Consider the following 17,195-nt stretch of genomic DNA (forward strand, 5'->3'; position numbering starts at 1 on the left):
GCGGGGCGGGGCGGTCCTTCTCAACCTCGGTAAACCTCCTCCACAGCATTGGGGTCATTAAGGATGGAGCTTGCAGGTATCCCTCTCTCCACAGTGTAAATTCAATATGAATCATTTCAACTTATATTTTAGATGATATCCCAGATGTTCTGAGTGTGAGGAGGCGTGTTGACTAGCTTTAATGTATTTTGGTTGGACAGTTTAGTTGGAGAATTTCCAGTGTCTTTATCTTTGGCTCTTTTCTTTTAAGGCAGATCAAATTCATCTAGAGGTGACCCTCCAACTTCCTACCTGGAGGGTGCAGATCTGGTTGTAAACACTCTGGGACCTGAAAGGAGGAAAAGGACTCTGCGCCTAACATACACTTCAACCAGTGCAGGGACCAAAAAAGCCTGTCCTTTGCCAGGGAGGAGAACTAGGAGTGCCAGCAAGAGGTAAGTAGAGGACCTAGGGATTTGACAACTTCAGAAACAAACATGGAAGGTGGTACCACGGAGACAGAAACAGGGGAAGGGAAAAAAAGCAGCCCTTAGAGAAAACAGAAACCATTCAATGAGGAGAAAACTTTATTTATTTATACCCTGAGATGTGTGACACCATTGCAACCATAAAACAGTAACAGGCTACTATTTTAAAAGGAGCATTCCGAGACAAAAAAATATGACAGTAGAAATGAGAATTCAATAAAAACTTGGAAGATAAATGTTGGGAAGTATCCTAGGGGAAAAGAAAGCAAAAGGACAAAGAAATGAAAAATACAAAAGAAAAAATAAATTAGAGGACCACTACAGGGGTTCAAAATACAAAAAATAAGAATTGTAAAACAACAACAACCGGGATTAGGGAAGGAGTTATCACCAACAAAACAATTCAAGAAAATTTCCCCAAACTAAAGGTCATGAATTTCCAGCTTGAAGAGGTCCCACTGAGTGCCAAGCACAATGGGTACAACTTGACTCATCCCAAGGCTCATCGTTGTGAGATTGCAGCACACTAGGGGCAAAAAGACAATCCTAGCCTTCCAGAGAGAAAAAGAGATCATTTAGAAAGGATCAAGAATCGGCATATCTTTCAATTTCTCAATGGTCACAAAGAAAGCTAGAAGACATGGGAGCAGGTCTATTAAATTTCCAAAGAAAATTTATTTCAAACTGAAATTCTGTACGTGACTAGTAAACTACCAATCAAGTGTGGATAAAGAATAAAGGTGTGGGGACTTCCCTGGTGGTGCAGTGGTTAAGAATCCGCCTGCCAATCCAGGGGACATGGGTTCGAGCCCTGGTCCGGGAAGATCCCGCATGCCGCGGAGCAACTAAGCCCATGCGCCACAACTACTGAAGCCCGTGCGCCTAGAGCCCGTGCTCCGCAACAAGAGAAGCCACCACAATGAGAAGCCCTCTTCCACAACGAAGAGTAGCCGCCGCTTGCCGCAACTAGAGAAAGCCCACGCACAGCCACGAAGACCCAACACAGCCAAAAGAAAAAAAAAAAAAAAAAGAATAAAGGTGTGTTCAGACATTCAAGAGCTCAAAGAATTTCCCTTTCATTTATTTCTCCTTCCTCAGGAAGCTACTGGAGATGTACTCCACTAAAATGAGGGCTAAACAAAGAAAAAGAATGCATGGGATATAGGAAACAGAAGACACAACACAGGAGAAAAATAAAGTGGGAAGCCCTGACAACAGCTGTGCACTAGACATAGATGGTGCAGGTCAGAAGGCTCCAGAAGAGGCTCCTTCAGAAAGATTAGACTCATAGAACTTCTCATCTATCTGAATCTCTGGAGGGAGAGGTTTAAACAATCATTAAGAAGGCTTAGTATGAATAGTAAAAATAAGATCATTATTAACTGCAAGAAAAACAAAAAATTGAGGAGGAGAAGTAATCATAGTATATTACTTTGCTCAAGATGTGAGTAATGTTTACCTAATTATAATGAAGTAAACACAAATCTGTTTTTAAAAGTACAGTATAACTGGGGACTTCCCTGGTAGCGCAGTGGATAAGACTCCGCTTCCAGTGCAGGGGGCCCGGGTTCAGTCCCTGGTCAGGGAATTAGATCCCACATGCATGCTGCAACTAAGAGTTTGCATGCCACAACTAAGGAGGCCTGGAGCTGCAACTAAGGAGCCCACATGCTGCAACTAAGAAGGCTGCCTGCCGCAACTAAGACCTGGTGCAAACAAACAAACAAATATTTTTTAAAAGGTACAATATAACTATATCAGGCAGATAAAGGGAAGGGAAGGGAAGGGTGGTGGGGCTGGGGGAAGGAAGAAGAGCTAAACCCTCATTTTCCATTAAGTGAAGTCAATAGATAGTGCCTAAAAGTGACACATCAAGAAATAGCAATGCAAACATTTTACATAGAGAAATGAAGGTAAAAAATCAAAATAACCAGTTGAAAGATGAAATGACTTTGTTTGAGGAAAGGGAAACAGGGAAGGGACAGGGTGGGGATACAGCCTCTTCTGTTTCATTGCAAAACTTACAAGGTTTCTATAGAATTATTTGACTGTAAATCACAGATATGTATAACTGATAAAAATAAAAAATAAAATTAAAGGAGAAAAAAGATTGCTCTAAACCCCAATTTTTGCTTCTGAACAATTCATATTCCGGTGAAGGAAACAGACGAAGTTTAATTTAAGATTGAGTGCAGTAAGTTCAACAAGGGAAATGTTTGCAATGACTGAAGGAGCACAGAAAACAATTAACTACTATCTGGGGAATGGAAAGAGGCATCTAAGATGGACAGAATACTAGACAATAAAAAGGAAGAAACGAGATAAACTGTGTGTGTTAGGCACTTAGCAATCCATAGTACTGGTGTGGAGTTAAAAGCAGGATCCTGAATATTATACATAATATACATGTTAGGATGTAATTTTAGAGTCAAGGAGAACATTAAACTGTCAAATGTTTATTAGAGGGAGTTGGAATGGGGAAGAAGTTTTGAACACTCCTGTGTTATTTTAACTATAAAAGCCAATAAAGAGCTGCCTTTTTGGAAAACAAAAAAAACAAAAAATGCATGTTTTACTTGGATCTTGTCTAAGGCAGTTTAGGCTGAAATGCAAAAAGGGTAGGTTTTGACCATGTACCCAGTTAATGTCCAAAGAAATGTGAACATTCTTTCCTCCATACGTGCTTGTGAGGAGTTGGGCCACAATCTCAGAGAAGGTACTTTTTAAAGTACAGTGGACCATTGAACAATACAAGTTTTGAACTGCCCAGGTCCATCTATACAGATTTTTTTCGATAAATACTTACTACAGTACTATATCATCTGCAGTTAGTTGAATCCATGGATGTGGAACTGCAGATACAAAGGGCTGACTATAAAGTTATACTTGGATTTTCAACTGGACAGAGTTGGTGCCCCTAACCCCTGCATTGTTCAAGGGCCAACTGTATACGAAAATTAAACGTTTAGATTGAATTTCTACTGTGTGGGTGTGGTAAAAATACTTGCAGTTGTTGTCATTGGGACATTAACCTATGAATTAACCACAGTTCAAGAAAATGTGATTGTACATGCATTAGGGACAGAAAACTACTCGAAGTACTTAACTGAGGTGAATAATATCAGCGGAAGGCAGCATAGAACGCAACCAGTCTTAGCGAATGACCTATGATCAGCTAACCAGATTCCCACATGTAAACCAAGATTTTAAAAACAAGTCTACTGCTGCTATGGAAAACTATATGGGGGTTGGTCAAAAATTTAAAAGTGTAATTACCATATGACACAGCAGTTCCCCTCTGGATATATACCCCCCGCCAAAGCCCAGGTTCGACCGCCTGAGAGTTCACGGAGTGAAAGGACCACGGGGAGCTCCAGCCTCGCAGGTTGCAAGGCCAAAGGGTGCAAGCACGAGGCTTCCCGGGGGCTACTGAGCAGGGGTGGGAGGGAGTGGGCGGGAGCTCCTCCACAGGTTGGTGGGCGGGGGCGGAGGGGCGTGGCCGGCGGCGGAGGGCGTGCTCCGCCCCGGGGGAGGGGCCAGCCGGCAGCGGCGCGTCGTTGCGCTGCACGTGTGCGAGGCCAGCTGCTGTGAGTCCGCTTGAGCGCGGCGGGGCCTTGGCGCCTACCGCGTCCGCTGCTTATGCTTGGCTGCCCTTGCTGCTGGTTCTTCCGAGTGGCCCTTGCCGCCGCCGCCCTCCTGCGCCCGGAGCAGCGCGCCCGCCTCCTTGTCACCCGGTCCGCGCCGCGCGCGCGCTCTCAGGCCCCGGGTAAGTGTGCGGCCTCCCCACAGCCACCCGGGCTCTGCGGCCAGCCCTCGGCCCTGCCACCCGGCCCAAAACCCCACCCGGAGGGGCAGAGTGGACTGGGAAGGCGTCCCGGCCGTGGTCTGAGGCCACGGCGCGCCCATGGCGCCTCCATTACGGATCGTGCCCGCGGGAGCGTGGCTGGAGCCCGGCGGGTTCTGCGGTTCGGCGGTGCCAGCCCCGCCCCCCGCTCTCCCGGCGGGTCCTCGCAAGCGCCGCGCCCTCCCTCCTCCCCGCGGCGCTGTTAGCCCGAGGATCCCAGTCCCACTTCTCCCTTTCTTTGCCCCTGAGGTTCTCTAAAGTCTTCTTCCTCCCGGAAGAGAAAACCCGCCTTTATCCCGAAGCCCTTTATAGCTTCCGTACACCGCTGAGCCAGGCTTCTACCGAGTCCAGCCCACGTGCTTTCGTTCTCTTATTTATCTGTCATTACTAACAGCGAACCTACTACGTGCCAAGCAGGCACTCAGGTGACTGCTTGTTTTGTATACGTTTCCCAGTGTAGGAGCAAACCGGAGTTTTTCTCGGTCAGTGTTTAATGAGTGGATGGAGGAGGTGCTGCTGGGCGTGTTGACCCATCCACACGGAGTCGTTACCGCCAGCCCTGCACCGAGAGGTTTAACAGTACACCCTCATTGCCTGGGTATTAGCGCCTGCCAAGAAAGAGGGTTTGGAGTGTTTAGTCTTTCAAATATTTGGTTCCGTTGTCAGACCACTTTTTTTTTTTTTTTTTTCATTCCGAAAATATAGGGTTACTAAGGGCTTTTGTTTCAAGTCTCTCATCATCTGTGAAGCCGGCATGCCCCATCACCTTGGCAATCCTTGCCTTGTACCTCCTTGCCTTGGCAGTCGAGGCACCTGCCAAAAATCAGACTGTACACTCACACTGGATAGGCAGTGATGTTGTTCAGTCATTAGGCAAAGTAGCCAACAGTTCGTGTGTATTAATTTACAACTCCTTTTGAACGTATCTTTTGATTGATAGAAGCTGGTGCAGTAGAGCTGTTAATGAAACGTGGCTTCTGGCCCCAAGTAGGAGAGAGAAATAACAGTCCAGCTGGTCTGTTGAATAAGTTTGCTCCTGCCTCAGGTTCTTTACAGGCACTGTACCTGCTGCCCGAACACACACATCTTTTCATGTCTAGTTCTTCCTTCAAGTCTTTGCTCACAAGGCACTTCCTTAGAGAGACTTCACTAAAGGGCACCCCTCTTAACTCTCACCGTCCTTACTCTGCTTGACTTGTAGCGCTTATGCGTGCATGTTCTGAGACTGTTTTATTCTCTGATATGTAAGCTTAATGGGGGTAGGAAATTTTCCTCTTTTCCCCAGTGCCTGGAACAGTGCCAGACACATAAGAGGTGCTTAATAAATATTTGTGAAATGAACGAATCTAAGGGCCTTAATGACTTCGCATATTAGAGTGTAGTCTGTGCGCTGCCCTGAAGAGAGTGCTCTTTGTCGTGAAAGCTGGAGGGATTCTTGATGGTTTGCAGAGGATGGAGGATAGATGCATTTAAAAAGTGGAAGTTGTGGAGGGTTTTGAAGTACAGATAAGATTATTATGGCTCTTTTTTAGATGTTCATTTTGCAGGAAGTAATGTTAAGGGACTGTCAATCTTGTATTAAAATTTTGAAAATGCTAAACTTTATTTTTGTTGTGGATTGTAGAGGAAGCTTATTGGTGAATCTAATGTCTTAATGAGAAAGACTTTTAAATACTGTTAAAATTGTAATATTTCTAATCCCATTTGGCTCGTTCGGAGTGTAAAAGAAACAAAACCTATTACTTTAGTATTCCCGCTAAAGAATTTTGTAGGACTTTGAGTTCATGGGTAAGTAGCATTAAATTTCTTTCTCTTCCCAGTTGTAGCATCAAGCTTCTGGTCTATAAAGATTTTAGTTGACATCTGAGAAGCTCTCATTAGTATCATGGATAGTGTTTTTGTACAGCATTATGTTTCTTAAAATTTTTTTTAAATTTTAGTACCATTTAGAAAACTCGTAAAGCTGGGCCCTTTATTCCCCTCCCCCACTCCTTTTTTTTTTTTAAAGCCAGTCACTTTTTACAGCTTTGAGGTAGAAGGCTTGAATATGTATATTTAGATCATCCTGAATGCAAAGCTCATTTCCTTAGGGAAATCAAATGGGGGCGGTTAGGGTTGTTTTATTTTTCTGGTTGAATTCTTCTCGGCCTCTTCGATGTTCACATGATTCATTCTCTCTCCCTCTCATTTAAAAATTATATTTCATTTCAGTCTTCTCTTTTGTGTAGTTTCTGCTTAAGAAAACAATACTGATTTGAGTTCTGCCTCCCTTAGCACAGACATTTGCATACCTGTTCTAGCAAATATGTTCTCAGCTTCTAGGCCCACAGACAGAACTTAGCAAAATTTATAGTGAGTGATTTATAATCACTTGTGCTATATATACTTTAATAATGTCTGTGTTAGGGCCATTGGCTAAAACAAATGGACAGTATACTTTTGTTTAATGAGCTTGTCTTTACAATTAAATGTAACAAGAAAAAGAGATCAGGCAAGTGTCCACAAGTGTCAAAAAAAGGACTGCCAAAAGATACTAAAGGTCTGTTTATTTGGTGCTCTTGGCAGTGCTTTGAGGGTCTCTTAAAATTAAATGGTATTTGAAGGAGAAAGCCATGTTTAATCATTAGCCCAGAGAACAAAAGAAGCATAAGAAGCTTTGTTTTTCCCCAGACTCAGCAATACAGTTCTGCGGTGAAAACCATCCATAATAAATATTAATGACCAACAGTTGAATAGCAACAGCTAGTACAGACCTTTGACCAAGTCATCATTTTCAGCTTTAAAGAGAAAGGAACTGAGACTTAAGAGAGGTGACCCACTTGGTAAATGGCAAAACCTAGATCAGGCTCCAAGTCATATGCCCAAACTGCCAAGCAAGAGTTGAAACCAGTGGTTGATACTTCAGATCCACGATCTGTTAATATTCTCATTCTAGGGATGTTAGGTGTAACAATGCTGTCCTAAACCTTCCAGAATTTCATTCACATAGGGGAGAGTGAGGAGATGGGGTGATGCCCATATTTTGGCTTAGGTGACTGGTAGTTTGTTGCTAACATTCCTTGAGTAAGAGGTGCAATTTAAAAGAAGCTCAGGGCTTCCCTGGTGACGCAGTGGTTAAGAATCCGCCTGCCAGTGCAGGGGACACAGGTTCGATCCCTGGTCTGGGAAGATCCCACATGCCGCAGAGCAACTAAGCCCCTGCGCCACAACTACTGAGCCTGTGTTCTAGAGCCCACGAGCCACAACTACTGAGCCTGTGTGCCACAACTACTGAAGCCCGGGTGCCACAACTGCTGAAGCCCGTGCGCCACAACTACTGAGCCTGCACTCTAGAGCCCGTGAGCCACAACTACTGAGCCTGCGCTCTAGAGCCCGTGAGCCACAACTACTGAAGCCCACGCGCCTAGATCCCGTGCTCCGAAACAAGAGAAGCCACTGTAATGAGAAGCCCACGCACCGCAACGAAGAGTAGCCCCTGCTCCACGCAACTAAAGAAAGCCTGCGTGCAGCAACAGAGACCCAACGCAGCCAAAAAACATAAATTAATTAATTTAAAAAATAAATAAATAAGAGGAGTGCATTTGTGGTGGGAAATGATGAGATCACTTAGGGGCATGTTGAATTTGATGTTTGATTCTACCTCTTTTTTTTTTTTTTTTTGAACTACAGTTTTGTCTTTTATTTTATTTATTTATTATTTATGGCTGTGTTGGGTCTTCGTTTCTGTGCGAGGGCTTTCTCTAGTTGTGGCAAGTGGGGGCCACTCTTCATCGCGGTGCGCGGGCCTCTCATTATCGTGGCCTCTCTTGTTGCAGAGCACAGGCTCCAGACGCGCAGGCTCAGTAATTGTGGCTCACGGGCCTAGTTGCTCCGCGGCATATGGGATCTTCCCAGACCAAGGCTCGAACCCGTGTCCCCTGCATTGGCAGGCAGATTCTCAACCACTGCGCCACCAGGGAAGCCCTGATTCTACCTCTTACTAGGCTGTGTGACCTAGAGCAAGATACTCTTTTTTAGTGGCTAAGATGGGAATAATAATGACGCCTAAGTCACAGGGTTGAAGCGAGGCTTGATTGAGCTCCCTGTACACTGTCATTGTTTAGCGGTCGTTATGATTGCCTCGGACCCCTCCCCTGAGTAAATCAGGGAGTTGGAGATGCGTCTTGGCTGGAAAACTTGGGAATGAGAAGGGAACAGGACTGGGGAAGGAACCTGGGGAAGCCCAAATTTAAGCAGCATGTTGAGCAGGAGGGGAAAAGAGCACCTCGAGAAGCAGGACAAAAGCACGGAGTAGAAGCCAGATCTTCCACCAGAATGTAAGCTCCACGCTGGCGGGGCATTTATTTGATTCGCTAGGGTGTCGCATGCAGTACCTGGAATAACTCCTGGTACAGGGGTGCACGGTGAGTATTTGCTGAGGGGATGGAGTGCAGGGACGAGCAGTGAGTGACTGTTAAAATGAGTCTGGAATTCCCTTCAGAGGGGTGCAGTTGCAGGGGAATGGTTATAATAAGGGGTCTTGTGAATGTGCTGGAAGGAGGTATGTCTGTCCCAGGATCCCTGTTTTCTTTGTGAGTGGCACACAGCACTTGGAGAAGACCCTGCTGACCAGGGATGGCCAGGCAGCATGGAGGGCTGTCACAAGAGGAAGTCCCCTCACCTGGCGATGTTTTCTCCAGCAGCAGCCAGGAACACAGATGGAGACAGTAGGATTGGTACTTGGTTGAGGTTTAGCAAGGATCGTGCAGCTGGGCTAGTGAGCAAGAGTGTTGAGTGTGGCTTAGGAGTTAAGAGCTGTTGAGGTTTGGGGTGTTTGAAGAAATGAAGATGGAAGAGGTGGTATCTTGGGACTGCAGGTCTCTGTGTTTGAAGAACAGGTGATGGGAGAGAGGGAGCAGTAGAGCTGGACAGAGTGGTGGTTTGATGAGAATAGAATAATTAGTGTATCTTTTTATACCTTGAACTTTTATTTTTATTATAAAAAATTTCAAACATGCAAAGTAGAGAGAATGATGTGATGACATCGCCATATTCTCATCACCCATTGTTGTTTCAACAACTATCAACTCATGGCCAATCTTGTTTTAAATCTATACCCCACTGCACTTTCATTCATCACTGGTAAATTATTCTGAAACAAAGTCCAGACTTCATATCTTTTCAACCATAAAGATTTCATCCTGTATCTCTAAGACAAAGATTCTACTTTTAAGTGTAACCACAGTGATATTATTGTACCTTAAAAAGTTGACCATGCTATCTTAATGTCATTATCACTGTTTCAGTATACCTGATTGTCTCATAAATACTTTTTTTAACAGTTGATTTGTTTAAACCTGGATTCAAAGAAGAATCCACCCATTGCATTTCTTTGTAGGTTTATCTGTACGTTCCCCTTTCCTCTTTTTTGTCTTGCTGTTTATTAGTTGAAGGACTGTCTTGGTCCTTGTTGAGTTTCCCACATTCACACTTTTGCTGATTGCTTCTGCATGGTGGTGTTTAACATCTTCTGTCCCTGTATGCCATCTAAACTAGTAGTTAGACATAGAGTTGCAATCAGTAAGAGCTTCATAGATAACAGCATGTCCTTTCAGGGGCCTGCAGTGTCTGGTTGTCTATTTTTTGTGATGTTAGTGGCCATGGATGTCATTGCCCAGGCCCAGTATTTCATTAGGGAATTGCTACTTAGTAGGTCTTTGATATCTGTAGATGGGGAACAGTTTCAGCACCTGTTTCAAGAATTCTTCAAAATACCTATTGATGCTTGTTATACCTCTCTGGATTCTCTGGCAGGTACAAAAGAATTACTATCCTCAAAGAATCTGCAGACCTCTTGAGGGAGGACAGGGGACTGGCATTTATTTAGTTCCTACTGTGGCCAGCCACTCTGTGTTTGTCATCTCATTTAATCTTCACGACAGTCCCATGAAGCACGTATCATTCCCGTTTTATAGCTGAAGAACAGAGGCTTGGAGAGGTTAAGTAATTTACTCAGACCAGTTACACAGCAAGAAAGTGGTGAGGGAAAGCATGGTATCTGGGTGCCCACGTGGGTAGTGCAGATGAAGGGAGGTAAAATGGGAAGACATAGACTTAACGGAGAGGAAGGCATGGGAGTCAGGGCTCGTGGTCTTCAGATGAGTCTCAAAGGAGAAGGGAGCCCAGGGCTGAGACAGGTGTGGAGGACCTCCCACAAGAGAGAGCTCGTGAATGGTCAGGCTGGGAGTGGGCACCTGTGCGGGCTGGGCCTCAGTCGATGGAGGCCTGTGTGGAGGATAGCCGCACATGGTGCTGGATGGTGGATGGTGCCGAAGCAGAAGGATGGAGCAGAGGAAGTAACTGGTGTTTCCATCCGGGCTTACGGCCATCACGTTGTTGAGAGGGAGGCTGATGAGTTCTCTGCGTCCTGGGAAGGAGGTAGACGTCCTGCAGACTGTGGACTCTGAGCCCAGCTGCGGATGTGGCTGTTGTTGGCCGTGCTCTCCTCTTCTCACCCAAGAAGGGGATTGGGATCTGCTGGTAGATCCTGTCATGCCAGCTGGGAACGTTGTGAGGGTTTTTTGTTTTAGAGATGTCTGTGTCTTTAGTGGCCAGCAGGCCACTTGAGGGGGATGAACCGGGAGGAGCGGGTGGCCCCAGTGCTGGATTGTAGGTGATTGAGAACTCGCCTAGGTAGTGGCCGATCATCTCTGGCTGATTTCTACCTGGTTGAAGGTCTTGCCATTGTAGATGCCCACCATCTCGGGCAGGATGATCACGTTGCGCAGGTGCTTCTTCACCACCTGGGGCTTCTCTGTGGGTGACGCCGCCTTCTTGGCCCTGTGCAGGCACTTATGCGTGGTGCCGCTCCCTCCGAAGCCCGCGGTTCCGCATCAGCTGCTCACAGGACATGTCCAGCCCCTGATTGAGGTCCACACCGCCATTGGGGCATCGGGGAGCCATTGTGGGTTTGGGGGTAAGAATATGTGTGACACAGTGTAATAAGTGGCCATGGGATGTCCCCCAGGTGCCAGCAACACCACAGGACTGTACGTGTGCTTATATCCCTCCTACCCGCCCTTCCTCTTCCTAGGGTCCCCATGTCAGGAAGAGCTCCCCTTATCCTCTCAATTCCCCAAGACAGAAAACCTGAGTCATCCTGTAGTATTTCCTCTTTCCTCTCACATTTGTCACCCAGTCCTGTCCGCGCCACCTCTTAAATGTCCCTGAATCCACCCCTCCTTTCTGTCACCTTTGCCTCAGCCTTAGATCAGGTTGTACTAATTTCTTACCTCAGTTGCCATCTTACCTAATCTCCCAGCCTAACCCCGGTTTTTCTCTTTGAAGGGATACCACGAAATCTATCTGACTTACGAATCAGGTGACGATTTGTTTTTTCGGATGTAATTCCCTCTGTTCAGCTTGGTGTGGCTTCCGCCAGCTCCCCAGCTTTAAGTGTAGGTTCTCTGCGTGTGTGTTTTGCCCTCGTGATGCATGGTGAGCTCGGTGGGGTTCCTCCAGCGCTCCATGCTCTCCCGTGCCTCCGCACATGCTGTACCACCTTCCTCCCGCTTTTTGCACAGCCTCTCTCTTACTCGTTCCCTAAAGCTTGACTCAGGTGTTCGCGTCTAGTCTTCCATTAGGAAGAGGTCTTCTCAGACACCCTCACACCAGTGCCCCCTGAGGTCTTCTGTGTGTTCCCATGTCTCAAGGAAGCCCTGGGCCCTGCCTGCCTCCGTCACTGGTGTGCAGGCTCTGAGGGCAGTTTTGTTGGTATAAAATGAGGATGAAACACCATCAGCATCTCATAAACTAGCATTCTCTTTTACTATACCTTGCTTAGAACACGTAAAGAATAAGTGCTTTCTTACTTGGATTAGAGATAATTTTGTATAACTAGGTGCAGTCTACTTCAGTTCCCGTTTTCTTGGTTTCTTCCATTTTCTTTTTTTTTTTTTTTTGTCTTTCAAAGGAAATTGTTTTTACTGACATTTTTCTCTACTTCCCTCCCCCTTCTTTTTTTTGTAGCCTTTCGCTTTTCACTTTTCTTTCCATTCTTGACTTTTGACAATGAGGCAAGATCAAATACGGATTCTTAAAATTTAGTTCATCATTATTATTCTACTGTAGATGCTTCTGTAGGTGGGCTTCTTATTAACCAAGCCTTGGAGAACTAGAATATTTTGCTCATTTATGTTCTTTATAATATGTTTACCAAGTTCGTATGTTAATTTTAGCATTTCCCTATATAAGTGATATAGGAAGAAGCTTTATCCTTATTTCACCAAGAGCATCAAATATGATCAAATTTGACAGGCACTTGCGGTCTTAGATAAATGTGTGCTCCATACTGGGAAGTGCGTATGGCTTCCTAGACTTTTGCTTAGTACATTGTGTATGGGCCAGTTAAATGATAATCTGTATTTTTTAAATTGTGGCAAAATACACGTAGCATCATTCTAACCATTTTTAAGTGTGCCGTTCATTAGCGTTAAGCACATACACATTGTGCAACCAATATGTAGAGCTCTTTTTCATCTTGCAATACTGAAACTCTATACTCATTAAAGAACTCCCCATTCTCCTTGCTTTTTAAAAAAATATGACATGGTATGAATCATATTAATAAATGACTCATGTTAGTAAATTTATTTATATACTTTTAACTTAATCAGCTTTTCTAAAAGATAACAATATATGTGAAACAAAACTCAGATGCTACAGCTGTGGTATTCAGTAAAAACAAGTCTCTGCTGTCCGCAGCCACCTACACCCTCTCCTGGAAGTAACTACCTTTCCCAGTTTCTTTTCACATTGTTTCTACATGTTGTTCAGTTTATGTACCTAGATGTCATTGTTCTTAATTTTTTGTTAATGTAAAAGCACTGAGATGAGCATCCTTACAGTTAAAACTTTAAGCACTTTCTTAATTATTTTCTTAGGATAATCCCTGAAAGTAGTATTTCTGGGTCAAGAGGCATCCATATTTTTAAGGCTTTTGCTGTCAAATTCCCTGCAGAAATATTGTGCCATTTTTCTATGCTGCTAAAAGTATATTTGGAAGAATTATTTTAATAAATGATATTTAGGACCCTAGGAACAAAGTTAAATGTGCCTCTATTTGCTGAAACCCAATTCTTTATTGAAGTGATTATTACTGCCTGCTCTTTCTTGCTTCTGAAAGGTTCTCTTAAATGTTTTCTTGGATCCCTGAAAATGGAGATGACAGAAATGACCGGTGTGTCATTGAAACGGGGCTCTGTTGCCGTCGAAGATAATGACAGTGTGGCCCCAGGTGAGGCAAAGAGACAGAAGGTCTCAGAATGCTGTCCGACCAAAGGTCAAGACGGGCTAGAGAACAACTCTCTAGCCAGCAGTGAAAAGGTGCCTGGGCCACCCAAAACTGCCGGAGAGGGTAAAAAGAATTCTGACCCGCAGTCGGAGGAGGAGGAAGAGGAGGAAGATGGCCTTTCAGAGGAGGGTGAGGAGGAGGAAGAGGCAGAGAGCTTCGCGAACATGATGAAGCACGGGCTCACCGAGCTGGATGTAGGCATCACTAAGTTCGTAAGTTCTCACCAAGGATTCTCAGGAATCTTAAAAGAAAGGTACGTTTCGTTTATGTCAAGTTATTTTAGTTATATTAGTTCTTTCCTCTGGAAAGAAATCAGCAGTCTGTTTTTCCATTTAGCTTTCTGTCCCCAAGGATTGTTCACACTGATGGTCAATAAGGAATAGGATGAAGGAAAGCTGCCTGGATGTGTAAAAGAAGCTATTTGAAGATAAAATGACTAAATAACAATTTCCCTGTGGCATCCCTTGTTAATATGTGAATGGGTGCTGTTTATTTCCTTAAAATATATTACTTTAAATGGTGTCAAGTTTTCCCTTGAATTGATCTTAAAATCTTAAACTCTTTCACCTGAATGGGCCACATCTACAGGAGAAAGAAGGTGGTCTTTGGAGCCAGGTGGATCTGGGTGTGAATCCAGTTCAGCCACTTCATAGTTACTTAACTCCTCTGAGCTTCAGTATCCTTGTCCAAAATTGGATCATAATGCTACCTGAGGGTTGTTGAGAGTATTTTAAATAATGTCTGTAAAGTATTTAGCATAAAGGTAAGCTTCCGGGTGGTTCTCGGGAGATATACAGGCTTCTGATTTGATTAAATTTACTGTGTTTTGTGATTTACTTTAGAATGGACTGTATAATCATAGGGCAACATTAATAAGCTTTGATTTAGGCATTTTTCTGGAAGAATATTCTAGAAGTTCAGAGGGTCTTTCCTGTACATTCTGGTACCAAGCCAAGGTGTGGCTTAGAATTCATTGTGAAACCAGAAAAAAATAACTCCGTGACTTTGCACTGAAGGTTTTTATTTTTAATCCCTGTTTTGCACAATGATAAGGCTTACTGTTGGGAAACTTTCTCCTAAAATTAATAGGCAGCAAAATGTTGATGCTTTGAGAGTTTGCGTTTTCTTTTCCTCAGATATTCTGACTTCGTTGTTCACGAAATAGGAAAAGATGGACGCATCAGCCATTTGAGTGACTTGTCTGTCCCAGTAGATGAAGAGGTAAGAGCAGCTCTCTAGCAGAAGTCACCTTCTGTATAAAAATAGCCTTTCCTGGAGATCATAGAAATATAGAGCTTTGACAGCCTCGAATTTTGTGTGTGACTCACTGGGAGTTCTCATGGTTATTTTAAAGGATCCTTCAGAAGATGTATTTACAGTTTTAACAGCTGAAGAAAAGCAGCGTTTAGAAGAGCTCCAGCTTTTTAAAAATAAGGAAACCAGTGTTGCCATCGAGGTAAGTAGCACAAAAACATATGAAAAGGTTTTTTAGGGTTTTATTTTATTTTTTTATTTATTTTGGCTGCACCGGTTCTTAGTTGCGGCATGCGGGATCTGTAGTTGCCGCGTGTGGACTTCTTAGTTGTGGCATGCATGCGGGATCTACTTCCCCGGCCAGGGGTCGAACTCTGACCCCCTACGTTGGGAGCGCGGAATCTTACCCACTGGACCACCAGGGAAGTCCCCAGGGTTTTAATTGCTTCTTGTTGGGTGGATGTTAATAAATGTCTTTTGGAAAAATTACAGTAGTTAACAAAAGAATGGCTTTGCCCTATTTGATCTAAAAGTGCATTGCACTAAAAATGTTTTTATCAGTGGCAGATAACCAGTATCCAGATAAGCTATGGCCCAAAAAAAAAAAAAGGTTATGTTTCCGCTTAAAAAATTTTTGACCACAAATCAACAAAGAAATCTGTTGTTTAGAACTGCAAAGTGACTGTTATATCACACAGTGTCTGCTGCAAAGGACTATCTCAGCCTGACAGTGGTCCTGATAGGGAGGCCCTGGCTCCAAAGGCCTCCTGGTCTCAGACTGGACTCTGGGAGGGGGAGGAATTGGGGGAAGGAGGTAAGGGAGTGTTGCTTTGCTCATCTTGAGTCTACTTCTGCTATTCAAGAAAAAGAGAGCTCAGCTACTAAATAGAACAGTAAATGCCTTTTAAAAAGCTTTTCATTTTGAAAATTTTGTTCTCGATTAGTGCTGTCCAGTGGAATTGTGGTGGATTTTTTTTGTTTTTGTTTTGTTTTGTTTTTTTGGCTGTGCCGCATGGCATGTGGGATCTTAGTTCCCTGACCAGGGATCGAAGCTGCGCCCCCTGCGTTGGAAGCGCAGAGTCTCAACCACTGGATGGCCAGGGAAGTGCCCTGTCCAGTGGAACTGTGATGCAAGCCATGTTTTTAATTTTAAATCTTCAAAAAAACGTAAAAGTAAAAACAAACAGGCAAATAATTTTGACAGTGTATTTTATTTACCCAAAATATTTCAATATGTAATCAATATTTAAAAAATTACTAGTGACATGTTTTACTTTCTTTTTTTCCTACTAAGTCTTCAGAATCCAGTGTTATTTTATACTGGTAGCACACTTCTATTCAGACTAGCCACATTTCAAGTGCTCAGTTGCTACGTGTGGCTAGTGATTACCATATGGGACAGAGCAGCTCTAGGTGATCTCTATAGCAAAGCAAATATGTTACAAGATTTTAAGAATCTTGAAGCACAAGATTATTAGAATTTAAAGTTTATTAAATTCATTTTATACTATATTTTGACGACTTGCTGGATTTGGGGTTGTTTGAAATTTCTCCTTCCGTTGCTCCCAGGTAAAAAGAGTTTACTGTAACTTTTCAGAATTTATTATTTGCCTCCAACCCTCATCTCCTCTTCTCCCCACCAAAATTTCTCAAAAATATGTACTGTTAAAATTTTAGGGATCTTTAGTTACTGAATTTACTCATAGACAAAATGTCCAGCAATGCCAAGGAGAAAATTCCTAAGAATTGGTTTTGAGAGCAGTCTAGGAGGATGGATGATCCAGGCTTCCCTTGCTTGTGCGATGCAGTTACATGTCTTAGTTGCATAATACACTTTTCCTACAGAGATGGCAAGATTTACTGTCACCTTAAAAATTATAGTTATGCCATCTATTGAAAGCTTTTACCTTAAAGAGTATTAACCATGGGCAAGTGTCCTCATCTAAAAAACAGGAGGATGGACTTTCTGAATTTTTGAGGTCTGAATATGTATTCACTCATACACACTAACTATGATTCCAGCTCATTGCTTTCAGTGAATTCTAGATCTAGACTCACTTTTTTTTGGGGCGGGGGGGCACGTGCTGCGCTGTGCCGCTTGCGGGATCTTAGTTCCCCCAGCAGGGATTGAACCCAGGCCCCCAGCAGTGGGAGCACAGTATCCTAACCACTGGACCGCCAGGGAATTCCCTGGCTCACTTTTTGATATGAAAATGTCACTTATCTATAATTATAGTGTACTTTTCTTTTACATTTTTTATTTTGCTAGAATAGTGTTAGGTTTAGCTGGTAGTAGTTA

At 43.7% G+C, this 17,195-nt stretch overlaps 1 protein-coding gene across 6 annotated transcripts in view; it reads left to right on the forward strand.

Moving 5' to 3' along the window:
• Nucleotides 1-393: 393 nt before the first annotated feature.
• Nucleotides 394-17,195, forward strand: part of PUS7 (pseudouridine synthase 7) — a 67,644-nt gene continuing 50,842 nt past the window's right edge. For 4 of the 6 annotated variants that reach the window (XM_068550409.1, XM_068550410.1, XM_068550413.1 and 1 more), the window contains exons 1-4: nt 4,019-4,233; nt 13,475-13,895; nt 14,779-14,863; nt 14,997-15,098. In XM_068550409.1, the coding sequence (XP_068406510.1) occupies nt 4,107-4,233; nt 13,475-13,895; nt 14,779-14,863; nt 14,997-15,098 (735 nt within the window). In that variant the 5' untranslated portion in view covers nt 4,019-4,106. Of the gene's footprint in view, nt 435-4,018; nt 4,234-4,609; nt 4,737-13,474; nt 13,896-14,778; nt 14,864-14,996; nt 15,099-17,195 lie in introns of those variants that run through there. The other 2 variants (XM_068550412.1, XM_068550411.1) reach the window with 2 other exon arrangements.

This window comes from Eschrichtius robustus, chromosome 8 (assembly GCF_028021215.1).
Source record: "Eschrichtius robustus isolate mEscRob2 chromosome 8, mEscRob2.pri, whole genome shotgun sequence".
Classification (NCBI taxonomy): Eukaryota; Metazoa; Chordata; class Mammalia; order Artiodactyla; family Eschrichtiidae; genus Eschrichtius; species Eschrichtius robustus.